This window comes from Ptychodera flava, chromosome 16, assembly GCF_041260155.1.
Source record: "Ptychodera flava strain L36383 chromosome 16, AS_Pfla_20210202, whole genome shotgun sequence".
Classification (NCBI taxonomy): Eukaryota; Metazoa; Hemichordata; class Enteropneusta; family Ptychoderidae; genus Ptychodera; species Ptychodera flava.
This window is the reverse complement of record NC_091943.1, coordinates 10,625,873-10,640,070: the sequence shown is the minus strand read 5'-3', so window position 1 is coordinate 10,640,070 and position 14,198 is coordinate 10,625,873. Positions and strand designations below refer to the sequence as shown.

Genomic DNA, 14,198 nt, shown 5'->3' with positions numbered 1-14,198 from the left:
ATGTTAGCAATACCCGGATTATAACAATGCAACGTTAATGGTTGTCAAGTCGAAGTTTACCCGAAGAAATCAACTTTCAAAACAAGAAGAATTCTTACCTGATGTTACATGGACGGCCTGCAATGAAGACAGACAGGACATCCACATTTACATTGGGCCCTGTAATATTGATCTCCGTGCCCCCTGATACAGGGCCAACAGAGGGAGTGATTGAAATATTTTCCCGGGCCTGTAACAGAAAACTCTCTGCATTAGTAGGGACAGCAGTGAAGATTAGTAGAGAGACGTGGTAGGAATATCTGCTTGTATAGGTGAGTGCATGGACTTTGCAGTACATTTCTGACGGAGTATAATGTTGTCGGTCAAATGTGCATGTATGAATATATAGAAAAGGCATATCGGCTACTTTTGCTCATGAACTGTTACGACAGTTACACTACACTTACTCTAGCAGCTCGTGTGTTTTTGTTTTATTTTATTCCGTTGCCATCCGAGTGAAAATAAACCATAATTGGTTGCTTATACAAAGAAGCATCAATGTTGACGGATGATCAAAAGGCAATTACATTCACAAATGCCTGTGAGTCGACAATTTACAGAAAAATGGAGCAATTGCATGAAAGATGCTAGGTTCAAACTCCATCCTGCATGGCCGCCTCTGGCGAAAGATTGTGATATAGATTACAACTTTGGTACGAGTGCACTATAAATTTAAATCTCCCGCCTATCTATCACATACCGACCTTGCTGCAGGCCTAGTTGCTGGGGCAGAGATGCGGCCCATCATTTCAATTTGGTACTAACAATGTTCATTTAGAGTGTACACAAAAACAGCGGCAGCTTTGAGAACATGTAACAACTCACCATTCGTGTTGGTGACGTTCTCACTGTTGGTGAAGCTTCAGTCGATGTTTCTTCGGATGTACTAGGTTCCAATATCGACAGTGCAGTTTGCTCTGTTCCCTCAGCAGATATATTTCTATGTGAATTTACAGTACTGTTCTGTCTTACCTCCGTGGACGTTGTTGGATCAAGTGGCGTAAGCGTTTGTGTCTTTCAAATCGAATAAAGAAAACTAGATTCAACAGTAATATTGTAGACAACACGGGTAATTCAACCACTGGGAGAGCAAATAAACCATTTAAATAATACGCACTTCTTACCACAAGACATCTTAAGGTAAAATACGCATCGGGACATTTTTTGGACATACGAAATTTTACTAATTGAAGTTTCTGCTCTGCTTCTTGTTGGAAGTCATTTTGAAGCCTGTTGAGAAAATACACTTTTCACTGCTGTAGTTTTGTGAAAACATATGACATTCAACAGAGAGTGGACACACGGTAGGGCAGCCATTTTGAAATATACTGGGAAAGCGTCATAATTTACCCGGAAGCATAGCGGTAATTACACAACAATAGAAGGCTAAAGACGGACAGAATTGGCAGATAGATTCCCCTGTGGTCCATGGTTGGTTGGAATTACCGGAAACATGGAATACGGAAAATGGATAATCCGGAATCCATGGCACAATTTTGGATGATTTGATAACACTCACTACAGTGTTTTCTGACGAAGTGACGTAAGCTTGTACAGCCAACTCATACTCACACAGCTGACCATCTGTCAAGGTATGGTATGTACTATTTTCATTCTATCCACGCCAATAGAAACTCGCCCTGATTGGTTGACCATGCAAGCAGACACCCTAACTCACTTCCAATATAATCGTTAGGTTAAATCACTATGGGAGATTCTATTATAAATAGGGTAAATCACTATGGGAGATTCTATTATAAAACGTACCAATTTCATATCCAACATCAAGGTTCTTACTTTGCATACCCCTGTAGTAAATAACCTTAAGGATATTGGTTTCTTTTCGCAAAACACTGTCAACACAGTAGTTAGTGTTTTCAAATTTCCCCAATTACAAGGTTTTTCTTTTTTAGGCGCCGTGCTATATATTCCCGTTCCATTTTCATATTCCATATTCCCGGTAATTCCACCCAACGGTGGTCCATAAAATATAGCAGTATTACATGATATTTTGAGAATGAACATTTGACACATTGGGCATACATATCGTCACGATACTGATTTTGTTCTTTTAAGTCGCATAAGTCACTTACCAAGACTCTGTCTTCTCTTTCTTTTCTCTCTGATTGAGTAGAATTAAAATATTTGAAAATGTTCAGCGATATGTAAATACCGGTGAAGTAAGAGCTAAGGCAGCATCTGTCACGGTGAGTAATTCTTCTATTCAGATACGGTATTGTATAGCACATGTTTAGAATGCATGTTTCCAAGTTTTAATTAATAAAATTTAACATTTTCTATCATTGTTGCGATTTCGGTGAATTATATGTATTCAGACTATACTATACAAATGCAACAGCTGAACAATGCCGAGTGAATGTGCAAGGCTGGTTTACAATCACAATACCCCAGCATTCCTTTCAAATCTGATGACGCACATTTCTCAAAAAACGAGCAATTTAACACTTAAGGTAAGACTTTAGTGTTCCTAGTTACATAAAATAAGACAGATCTCGGATGCTAATCATTATTTCATAATCGCATGCACGCAAATGGTGAAATCATAGAAGTTGTCTGTATGTACTCGGGCATCACGGATGAGACCTGTCCTCGCATAGCGTCATTAAGTGTTTATATCACCGTGAGGAACCCATGAACGACTTTTGAAATCAATCACACCAGTAGGTTTTTAAATAATGACATTTTGTTAAAACAAGCGACCTAGCGGCCGATATAGCTCCGCTGTTTTTATGTGGAGAATAACTATTTTTGACACATGTTGATGAAAAAGGTGGAAATCATTGATAGCTCAATGCAGTGGCCAGAAAAAAATGGCTAAAATAGCTGCAAAAATACACAATTGAAGATTTCATCATACTTTGAATATATCACATCCGATAATCCCTAAGAACATGTCAACCAAAGCTATCTGAGTAGTAGTTTTTTGGAGAATAAAATTTTCTGACCAAAAATGGCAGCAAATGTCCCAAAAAACAAAATTTGCAGATTTCATCATAATTTCAAAAGATCCAATTTAGTTCATCTGTAGAAACCTGTATACCAAATTTTAAAGCTGTTAGACCAGTACTTTTTGAGAAACACATTTTTTAACCAAAAATTGAAAAAATTGACCCAAAAATTCAAAATTACAGATTTCATCATAATTTCAATAAATATTATTAAGTTTATCTATAGAAACCTGTATACCGAATTTCAAAGCTATCAGATGAGTACTTTTGGAAATACACATTTTTTGACCAAAAATTGCATAAAATTGCCCCAAAAATACAAAATTACAGCTGTCATCAGAAATTCAATATATATTTAGTTCATCTATAGAAACCTGTATACTAAATTTCAAAACTATCAGACCAGTACTTTGAGAGATACATTTTTTGACCAAAAATGGCAAAAATTGCCTTAAAAATGCAAATTAGCATATTTCTGCACAATTTGAATAAATCTGAAATAGATCATCCCTAGGGACATATGTACCAAATATCAAAGCTATCTGACTAATAGTTTTGAAGAAGAAGATTTTTAAAGATTTTTTTTAGCAAAAATGACAAAAATTGCCTTAAAATACAAATATGTAAATTTCACCACGATTTGAACAAATCTAACTGAAGTCACCCTAAGTAAACTGCATATCAAATTTCAAAGCAATCGGACAAGCGGTTTCAGAGAAGGAAATTTTTTTACCAAAACACCAAAAAATGCCCCGAAAATACAAATATGCAAATTTCACCACGATTTGAACAAACTTAAGTGAAGTTACCCGAAGTGAGTTGCATATAAAATTTCAAAGCAATTGGACTTGTGGTTTCAGAGGAGAAGGCAATTGTTGAAGGACGACGACGGACGACGACGGAGGACGGACGATGACGGAAAATCAACCTATTTGATAAGCTCCGCGTCGCTGACAGCGGAGCTAAAAAATTACAGAACGGGCCACGACATTAAATATCAAATTGTCATCATCATTTCGTCATATGGTCTATGCGTCACTGCGATCAACAGGTAGTTATGGCAACACATTGTCCTTGTCACAATTCTTTGGGCTAGATAATGTGACTTACCGCAGTCAGTTTCATCGTCTCCACCTGGGCAGTCAAGTATTCGATCGCATATGTGGCTGTTGTTATAACAAAGGCCATTAGCGCTGCATACGTACTCAAAAGGACTGCAGGTCTCAGGACCACTCTGTCCTGGTTCAAAATAAGATTCAAGGTCAGATCATAGTGAACCTTTGGCAGCACATGAATTATTCAAGGGACAGAGTTGCTCTTGTTTTGGGCTTTTTTCACGAATTGAATATTATGTGAAAGTATTTTATGTTTGAAAAATACATTTTCTCTAGAAGTCACAAATAAATTCATGTGCTTGCACTTACATGTGTAATTTTTGGCATTTGTGTAGTAACCGTCGTCATTTTGTACACTGAGAATCTTGACGCAAGTATTCTACTTTTTTGGCAACGCCAAAACAATGAAAAAAGACTGACTTTGTCCCTTTAATGTATCATGTTAAGGAAAGAATAAAATAAGTCGAGAAGGCTGAAACATTTCATGGCACGGTAGCTGTCAGATTTGGTTGTATATCATCGGAAAGGTGTAACAGTAATGTCTCTAAAACAATTACTTATTGATTGTAAAGGAAACTGCGCCCTCTAACGTCAGTTATACTGGTCAGCTTCGAGCCCATTATGCACAGACTGTAGTTTGATATTTGGTTTTGTGTGTTGATATTAAGAAACTAACTGAAAGGGTTGTTTAAACTGTTCATTTTATTGCCACTGCGCTGCTCAAGGTCACCGTTTTTACTAAAATGCTGCATTCATCTTCGTACGATCATACTGTCAAATATGGTACAGCTTCATCCAATCTCCACACAGAGATTGAAGCGCGGTGGGGCAGCATTGCTGCCAGGATAATTCGAACCAAGCTAGAGGGTTTCCGAGTCGTTGACCGCGAGCCCAAACTAATCTCTGCTGCAGGCAAATATAAATATTCCAAACTTCTTTCAGTCCTGCGTGCGCCCAACTGGCTCAACAAACGTGGTAAAAATAGTAGATTTTGATAGGAGCTATCAAGCTATAGATCGCAATTTCCGCACACTGATAAAAAAAATACATTGTACACTATTGAAAATAATAAATAATCTGGCAAATCTGACAGCCGTTAGAGCATACATTTTTAATCATCGATTCACATCCATGTAACTTAGAGCAAGGTCTATGTTTTGCAAGTGTTTACGGAATAGAGTTACGATATTGAAAGAAGTGTATTATTCTTTTATCAATTTTTTTGTTCGAAGAATTATATATAAAATGACAAAAAATGTATATCATGGACAACGCGTAATACCCAAAAAGTTGGTGAAATTCGTCGCCTGTGGCAGAGATAAGTGTGGCTACTGCTGAGACTCCCTAGCTATGTTTTAATTTTTCACGCCGCTACAATCTCTGTATTGAGATTGAGCTTCATCAAATACCTATGGACGACCGGTCACGACATGCGACATGCGACCTGCGTCTGTAAACTGTGATCTGCGACCTAACCCTAACCCTAACCCTAACCCTACCCTAACCCTAATCCTGACCCTAACACCTTACCCTAACTAACCCTACCCCTAACCCTAACCCCTAACCCTCGCCTAACCCCCTAACCCTAACCCCTAACCGCAGATCGCAGTTTAAAAAACTCGCATGTCGCATGTCGTGACCGGTCTTCCATAAGAACCTACTATGTGTTAAGCAAATTTTCCAAACTATTTAAAGGACCTGTAGATGTAACGTTTAATTTTTTTTTTCACTGTTTTTGTCTCTAATGTCAACATACGAGCGGATTTTTCACAACTTTCGTATGATATAACACGCACTCATGTATTTTAGGTTTGGCTCATTTAGTTTTTAATTTGCTGAGTCACCAAAGTCAAACTTTGATTATCAGATAGAAGAATCATAAAAATATACAATAAATCAAGCGAATGTGACGTTAAAACATTGTTTTATATCATCAAAGTTAAATGATTCAGCTTAAAACTTAATGAGCAAAACCAAAAATACGTGACATGAGTGGATTTTTGGGCCACCGATATTAAATCTATATCGACTACTTCGGACTTAGTCTCGGTTACCCAGACTGCTCTGCGAGGCTTTCTCTTCCGGCCGCCCATACACAGGGCGGCCGCAGGCGGCTGAAGTTGAAACTGAAAAATGACCTGAGGGCAGTGCTGCCCTCAGGGCAGTTCGGAGCAGAGTAAACATGTTCACAACATTTAATGACGTCACTGAGAAACTGTATGTCTACCCTTAGGGCAGCAAAGATATATAATCGCAATCATACCAATCCATACTCCAAAGACATTAGGTCAAAATTCGTAAGTCAATAGTTGTAAACATAGAAACAAAACAGCACAGAACAGACAATAAATATACGGTACACAAACAAAATCAGGTTCATGAAATAAAGATGTATGGACTTCTGGCCAGAAGACCAAGAAGTGATGTCAGGTCTTTCGAAAATAGCAAGCGCATCCTGCCCCACATGTGGCACCCGCAAAATATCAGTCAGTAAGTCAGATAGGTAGTGGTCACTAACTAAGGCCCAATGTCACCGATGCCATCAGCAATCATTTGTCGAAGAGAGATATTGTATTTATCTACCAGCTTGCGATACCTGCCAAAAAAGCTTTTGAATGTAGAGACAAGTCTTGCTCTGGTGTAACCTTGATTGAACAGTTTGCAAGAGAGATGGCTTGTCTGTCTACAAAATCACCATATGAAATGCATGCTCTAGCATATCGAATAAGCTTGGAAATGTATACCCCATAAGCTGGTGAGAGGGGAATATTACTTATGAGGTGTGGAAAATTGATTATACTAAAGTGGAAATCATCTCTCTTGTCATATAGTCTAGTAGAAAGGTGACCATTAGAGTCAAATTCAAGTAAAATGTCCAGATATGAAGCAGAAGAGGCCGTTTCTGTAGTTTCTTTAATCTCCAATTCTGGAGGATAAATCATAGCGAGATATTTACTGAATTCAGATTTATTCATTGAAATAACATCGTCTATGTATCTATATGTTAGGTTGTTGCCCTCAAGGCAGATTGGCAGGTAGGATAGGCAATGGATGTCTGCCCTGAGGGCAGCTCTGATATATTGCTGTCTTCAGGGCTGGTTGATAGATATACCCTATGCAATACTTTAACGATAGGCAATGGATGTCTGCCCTGAGGGTAGCTCTGATATATTGCTGCCCTTAGGGCAGATTGCGAGATATAAAATTATGCATTAATGTGTATGCATAGAAAATGTATATGTATGTCTACCAATTTGCCCTGAGAGCTGCAATATATCTCAGCTGCCCTCAGGGCAGATATCCATGTTCTTTGCTCACACATCATTGCATAATTGTATATCTACCAGTCTGCCCTAAGGGCAGCAATATATCAGAACTACCCTAAGGGCACACATACATTTCCTATCCTATCTACCAATCTGCCCTGAGGGCAGCAATATATCCGAGCTGCCCTCGGGGCAGACATACAGTTCCTATCCTTACACATTATGGCATAATGCATAGTGCAGTGACGTCATTAAATGTTGTGCACATGTTTACTCCGCTCTGAACTGCCCTGAGGGCAGCGCTACCCCAAGGTCATTTTCATTTGCAACTTCTGCCGCCTGCCAGGGGGGCGGAAGAGTGAGCCCCGCAGAGCAGGCTGGGTAATGGAGACTACTTCGGATTCAGTCTCCTTTGGATACTTACCAAAACTGGAACCAATTACTATCACTATGAGATAGACGAACACCAAATGGTAGTTCCCATAACTAGACATGTTTACTTCGTTATTCTGAAACACAAAAAGGTACTTTTTCAATCCAGTTTCCATTGAAGTAGTCCATGGAATAGGCTTATGACATGTACTCATTGTAGGGAAGCCTAAAGGAGGACGTACTGACGAAAACGAAATGGTTTTGCAGACTCTTTTTTTTTAATTTTGGGTTTTTGGGGGGTTTTTTGTTTGTTTGGTTTTGGGGTTTTTTTAAATTTTACAATTTTGTTCTTCGACTGGGACATCATTACACATTTCACAAGTATTCGAGGAGGAAAACGTTGGAGGAACTATTTGCAGGTACAAAATTATTCTTCATGAAGTGAAAAATGCTGGTATCAACCCGATGCGGAGGGAATATGGATAGATGTCATATTCATAACCATGGACGTTGTCAATTTTAAAGCACCCTGGATATCTTTCTCTTTTCCACCGAAGGGGGTGCTGTTTTGACATATTTTCTCTAACTGGGAAAACTTTATCATTAAAACAGCGAAAACATAGAAAAGGGTTTGGAAACAACGACTTCCCTCAACTGTCATAAAAAACTGAATATAATTAACATGATTGTATAAAAAGAAAATTAGCTGTACCTTTTGGCCAATTTTTCAGTACGTTTTATTCTGTGTATCAACGACAGTTTCTTGTTCTACTCTTCACAGCATTCTAGAGTAACAATACGGTGGTTTCAATCGGGTTCGAACTTACAACGTATACGGTACCCAGTCACCTAGCGGAGAAGCCGCAGACAAAACCACTCAGCAAAATCCCCAATCTCAAAAAATATTTGTTCAATAACAAATAACCGGGCTAAGTTGTTACAGTTTTTCTGACTGCAACCCCTCCACACGCTGAAAAGTTCGCGAAGCACACACGCTCCTACGCTCACTATCACACATCGCACACAAACTTTATCGAAGCAAAGCAATGAATACATCGCTGAAACTGGGCGAAAGACGGCCTCGGGGACAATTCTTTCCACCAGCAGAGCTATCACCCAAGGGTAGAATGTACGGTGGTTTCAATCGGGTTCGAACTCACAGCGTACGTTACATGTAACCTAGCGGAGAAGCCGCAAAACAAATATTCTGTATTCGGTCGGCAAATATTCTTTTAATGTGTAGAGACCGCAATCATTGTCATTGATGACAAATGCATTCTCACCCGAAATTGAATTTGATTTTAAACAATAACAATGTTGACTGTACACATATGGGTGTGTTGATAAGCTAAAAAGTGGACTTTTCACTACGCTTCGGGGAGAAGCAACTGCAGTAGCTACACAAAAGAAAAGCACCGAAAAGTTAGCAAAAAGGTACTGCTATAAATGGAGAAAGGTCACTCTGGGGTCATGTAAATGGTCTATTCTGACATTCTGAGTTTTTACTGAAATGCTAGTCAGAATATGCTTTTTGTGACCCGTCTTGGCTCGCTGAGAGGTAAGCTTTATTGGAATCTTCAAAGTATTGACTACACGAGATGTTCAATATTCGTTGGTATTACATAGACTTTGTTTCTCGGTAGAAAAGCTTGACAGGTGCCATCGCCCAAGATACGCTTCTCCCATTTTCTAAGTGTCTCGCGTTACTCGTTAGTTGTTCTGTCCTCTTGCCTTGCCTGTTGTATTCCTTCTCTTTTGTTTGTTGTATTCCCCTCTCGTTGTATTGTTTTAGAATGGGATTTTAAACGTTATCTTTCAAGCGTGGCTTTAATTATACAATAGGTATGAATTAAAGATAAAATAATATATCCAATCATAAACATCAATACAAGTCTTGATCTCAAATTTTCATATCACATATATTTATTTATAAATTTTCATATCACATATATTTATGAGATGTATAGGTACTCAATTACAGAAATCGGTATTTAAACAAAACTTTAGGAATGCCCAACATACATTTGACAAATTTTACAGAAAGCTGAAGAGGTCATACCAAAGACAGGTTATGATGGATATTGAAAATTTAAACACACAGAATCCAACCGAGTTTTGGAGTCACATTAATAAATTGGGTCCTAGAACAAAAAATGATATTCCATGGGAGGTTTACGCAGAAAACAATAGCGTCACAACAGATGTTAATTCAGTTTTAAATAAATGGACATCTGACTTTGAAGATCTCTATAGCCTTTCTGTCACGGGAGACACTGGATTCGATGAGGACTTCTACCAACATATTTTGAGTTGTAAAAATCAGTTGGAATGGCAGTTAGACAGTAATCATGTTAACCCCCTATTGAATTGTGATATTTCACTTCAAGAGGTAACGAATGTAGTAAATAAGTCAAAACTCAATAAAGCAGTTGGCGTTGACAAACTTCCTTATGAGATTTTCAAAAACCCAACTGCAATTAAATTGCTTCACAAGTTATTTCAACTTTATTTTAATTTTGGAAAAATACCTAGTATGTGGAGAAAAGCTATAATCAAACCAATACCAAAAAATGCATTGAATGATCGCCGCGTTCCTTTAAATTATCGAGGAGTAAGCCTTCTGTCAACTGTGAGTAAATTGTATTCTGGGATTATAAATAATAGACTTGTTCAATATTTTGACGCAGAAAATATTTTAGTCGATGAGCAAAATGGTTTTAGGAAAGGTAGAGCCTGTATCGACCACATTTATGTTATGACAAGTATTATCAGAAATAGAAAAGCGTCAGGTTTGCCCACATTTGCAGCTTTTATAGATATGAAAAAGCATTTGATTGGGTAAACAGAGATATGTTGTTCTTTAAGTTACTTGAAAATGGTGTTTCAGGCAAATTGTACAAGGCAATTAAGAGTTTCTATGAGAACCCACTTTCTTGTGTTAATGTAAATGGTTTGCTTTCCCTTTGGTTTTTCAACAGATTCTGGTGTTAGACAGGGAGATGTACTGTCTTCTACACTCTTTTCTATTTATTTGAATGATTTTGCTAAAGAGGTAAACAACCTCCATATTGGAGTTCCAGTTGGTGACCGAGAGGTTGCAATTCTGCTGTACGCAGATGATATAGTCATTCTTGCTGAAAATGAAGAAAATCTCCAAAAGGCTGTTGAGTGTCTAAAAAATTGGTGTAAGAAATGGCGTATGGTAGTAAACGAAAACAAAACACAAGTTGTTCATTTTAGAAATAAAAATGTCAGGCTGTCAAATTTTATTTTTAAATATGAAGGACTGAATTTAGAAATAGTGTCTCAGTATAAATATCTAGGTCTGGTTTTCAATGAGTTTTTAGACTACGAAGTAACGGCAAAAATCTTATGCAATTCAGCAGGAAGGGCTTTAGGAGCTGTTATTTCTAAAATCTATAGATTTAAGGATTTACATTACAATACTTTTTCTACCTTGTATAATTCCTGTGTTGTTCCAATTTTGGACTACTGTGCGGGGATATGGGGATTTGGTCAGTTTAAAAACTGTGACACAATACAAGATCGAGCATTGAGATATTTCATGGGTGTACATAAATATGCACCGAAGTTGGCTTTAAATGGAGATATGGGTTGGGATAACCCAAGTTTTCGTCGAAAGCTTGATATGTTACGTCTCTGGAATAGACTGTTGAAAACACAAGACAACAGAATAACGAAATCAGTTTTTCTGTGGGATTATGCTTTGCAAACAAAAAATTGGTCTGACGATATAAAAAGTGTTCTCTCAGAAATTGGCTTTCAAAATATATTTGTGAACCGAGAAGTGATAAAATTAGAAGCAGCTCGTGAATTGTTAAGAATTTTTCATGCTAGAAAATGGGAACTAGATGTGCAACAAAAGTCAAAATTAAGGACGTATTGTATTTTTAAAAAGGAATACGGAAAAGAAATATATTTGACAGGTTGTATGTCTCGTGCGAAGCGGTCCCTCATGGCCCAGTTTAGGACGGGCATACTCCCACTTAAAATAGAAACTGGGAGATTCAGTAATCTTGCAGTTGAACAGACGTTATGCGAATTCTGTCCTCTTCATGTTGAAGATGAATTTCATTTTTTTGTTTCAAAGTACTCTGTATAAAGATTACCGTAAGTCACTTTTAGACAAGATATTGACTGATATGCCAGATTTTAATGACTTAAGCAACGATAACAAGTTATGTATACTTATGACAAAATTCTGTAAGGATGTAGCAGACTACATTTATAGCGCATTTTCGACAAGGAAAAGCACACTTTACAAATAATGTATAATTTTTTGTCTTCAATGTGGTATTCAACTTGTCTTATAAGCCCAGCGGGCTGGATGTGGCAATAGAAAACATTTCATTGTAATTTATTTAAATGGTGAATAAGTCCACGTAGGACACTTAAATAAATAAAATACAACAACAACAACAACAACAACAACAACAACATCACAATTAATATTCAAACGTCACTGCGACACATTGCCAACCCATGACGTGTGATGACTACCTTCATCATATTCTTCTTTTCGTCCAGCGTCTTTGTGCATTTGTCACCAATGTGGTTTGTATGCATACACACTTATAATTGAGATCTTGTTGTTTTAATTAATAATTTTACTTGTTGTTTTGATTGATAATTTTACTGGTATCGATGACCGCTCGGTGCATTAACCTTTGTGTGAGAGAAACTACCTTAGTAACAACTGCTCCGTTTGTGTCAAATTAAAAGTGACCCAGAGTGACTCCAGCGCCAATGTATAAGGAGGGTGCCTCACAAGTTGTTTTTAGTCTTACAACTTTTGAGCTCACACTTTATTATTATTATTATTATTATTATTATTATTATTACAAGTTTAGGGACTATAAGTATCATATAGAAATCTAATAACAGTTCATTGAAGCTGTGGGAATTCTGAAAAAGAGGTGTTCGAATGCAGGCCAATCATGGCAGTCGTGGGCGCGCACAAAACAAGGCACAGCGACTGTGCAGAGTCTATGCCAGTGTATTTGCTGCAAATATACCTTCACGCACGCACACTCGTTTGCCAGTGTAGTCTGCCAATATGAGCATGAGCAATTGAGTTTACCTGCGCGTCAATGTGTAGTCTGTACACTACGTCTTGTGCTATAATCTTGTCGTTGAGGTTTGCATGTTGACAGAAACTGGAATTACTGCAGAGAATACTTTTCAGGACATCACAAGTGAGTCCCTAAGGTAACAAGTAGGACGTTTAGGAAATCCTCTTAGAAAGTTAACGCTGCCTGTGGCCATTTTGTGGAGTATATAATTTTATACGTACCTGGAGCGATGGTATAGAGTATTTCTACTGTTGCCAGATAATATGTAATGGAATTTTGCGTTTCACGTCGTTCAATCATTCAGACGGAAATGTCGGCCTTCTCCAAACTTTGAAAAAATCATGGTGACAGACTTTGGAATACTAACTCTTGTATAACAATGACGTAATTTAATGAGAAGACGTTTGTATTCGAGCTCGGCAACATTTTTTGATTTGAGAACTCTCATCATGGCGGATTCACTGAAACAGTGAGAATTCAACAACTTTTTCCTATGTCCATGTAGCACTTGTGCAAAAAATAAGCGAGTCCACAGGCCTTTGGCGTCACCAGGCTGAAAGGTTTAAAGATGCGTCCGTCACTTTGGGACGAGCTAGATAAATGCAGTCAAACCCAGCTGGGCATAGAAATTTGCCATAGTATGACTTTGTTCTGGAGACGACCGGCCGTGCGGTGGAACTTTGCAACAAAGTTTCCATATCTGAACTGACGTACTTGAATTACAGGCACAGGAAACGATGGCCAATAAAAACGCATTCTTTTTGCATTTGGATTATAATGTATCAATCACAATGACACAGAAATTATGCCTCCTCCAAACAGAAGGGCCACGGTCTATTTTTAGCCCTGTCTCAGTGCTGAAAAGGCCATATTGTTGAAATGTTGTCATGGCGACTCTTAAATTTTGCATACAACTGTGAGAGTGAAACGGGTTGTTTATAGGTCACAAAACTTTTGAGTCCCACTGTCGTCCATTACACATGTTTCCTTTGGCATTAAAGGTGCGCAAGTATACACATCAAAAGATTAGAAAATTCACTTCATGGGCAGAACTTTGTAAAATAGCTCTTTCTTGTCTGGTTAAGGAAAAAAGATACCCCTGATCTAAAATATGCATGGGCTACCAGCCAGTGTCACCAGGCTACCAACTTCAGAATATGCTTGCCCAAGTGGACTATCAGGGAATAAAAGTTAATTTCGAGCCCTGGGCAATATTAAACATGAAACATTTAACTTGTAATATTTCCCCTTGTCTTGGCCCGCTGGGTTTAAAAAAATGTTTAAAGGTATACAGGGACCATGCATGTTCAAATTAAGCCATTGCTACCATGGAAATGGGAGATC

General features: G+C 37.9%; 1 protein-coding gene across 2 annotated transcripts in view; it reads right to left on the bottom strand.

The window, feature by feature from the left end:
* LOC139152791 (plexin-B-like) overlaps nucleotides 1–14,198 on the bottom strand; it is a 63,879-nt gene that overhangs the window by 27,928 nt on the left and 21,753 nt on the right. For both annotated transcript variants that reach the window (XM_070726128.1, XM_070726127.1), the window contains exons 2-6: nucleotides 7,814–7,898; nucleotides 4,119–4,247; nucleotides 2,133–2,161; nucleotides 865–1,053; nucleotides 99–229 (exon numbers count right to left, since the gene is read on the bottom strand). In XM_070726128.1, the coding sequence (XP_070582229.1) occupies nucleotides 99–229; nucleotides 865–1,053; nucleotides 2,133–2,161; nucleotides 4,119–4,247; nucleotides 7,814–7,883 (548 nt within the window). In that variant the 5' untranslated portion in view covers nucleotides 7,884–7,898. The remainder of the gene's footprint in view (nucleotides 1–98; nucleotides 230–864; nucleotides 1,054–2,132; nucleotides 2,162–4,118; nucleotides 4,248–7,813; nucleotides 7,899–14,198) is intronic.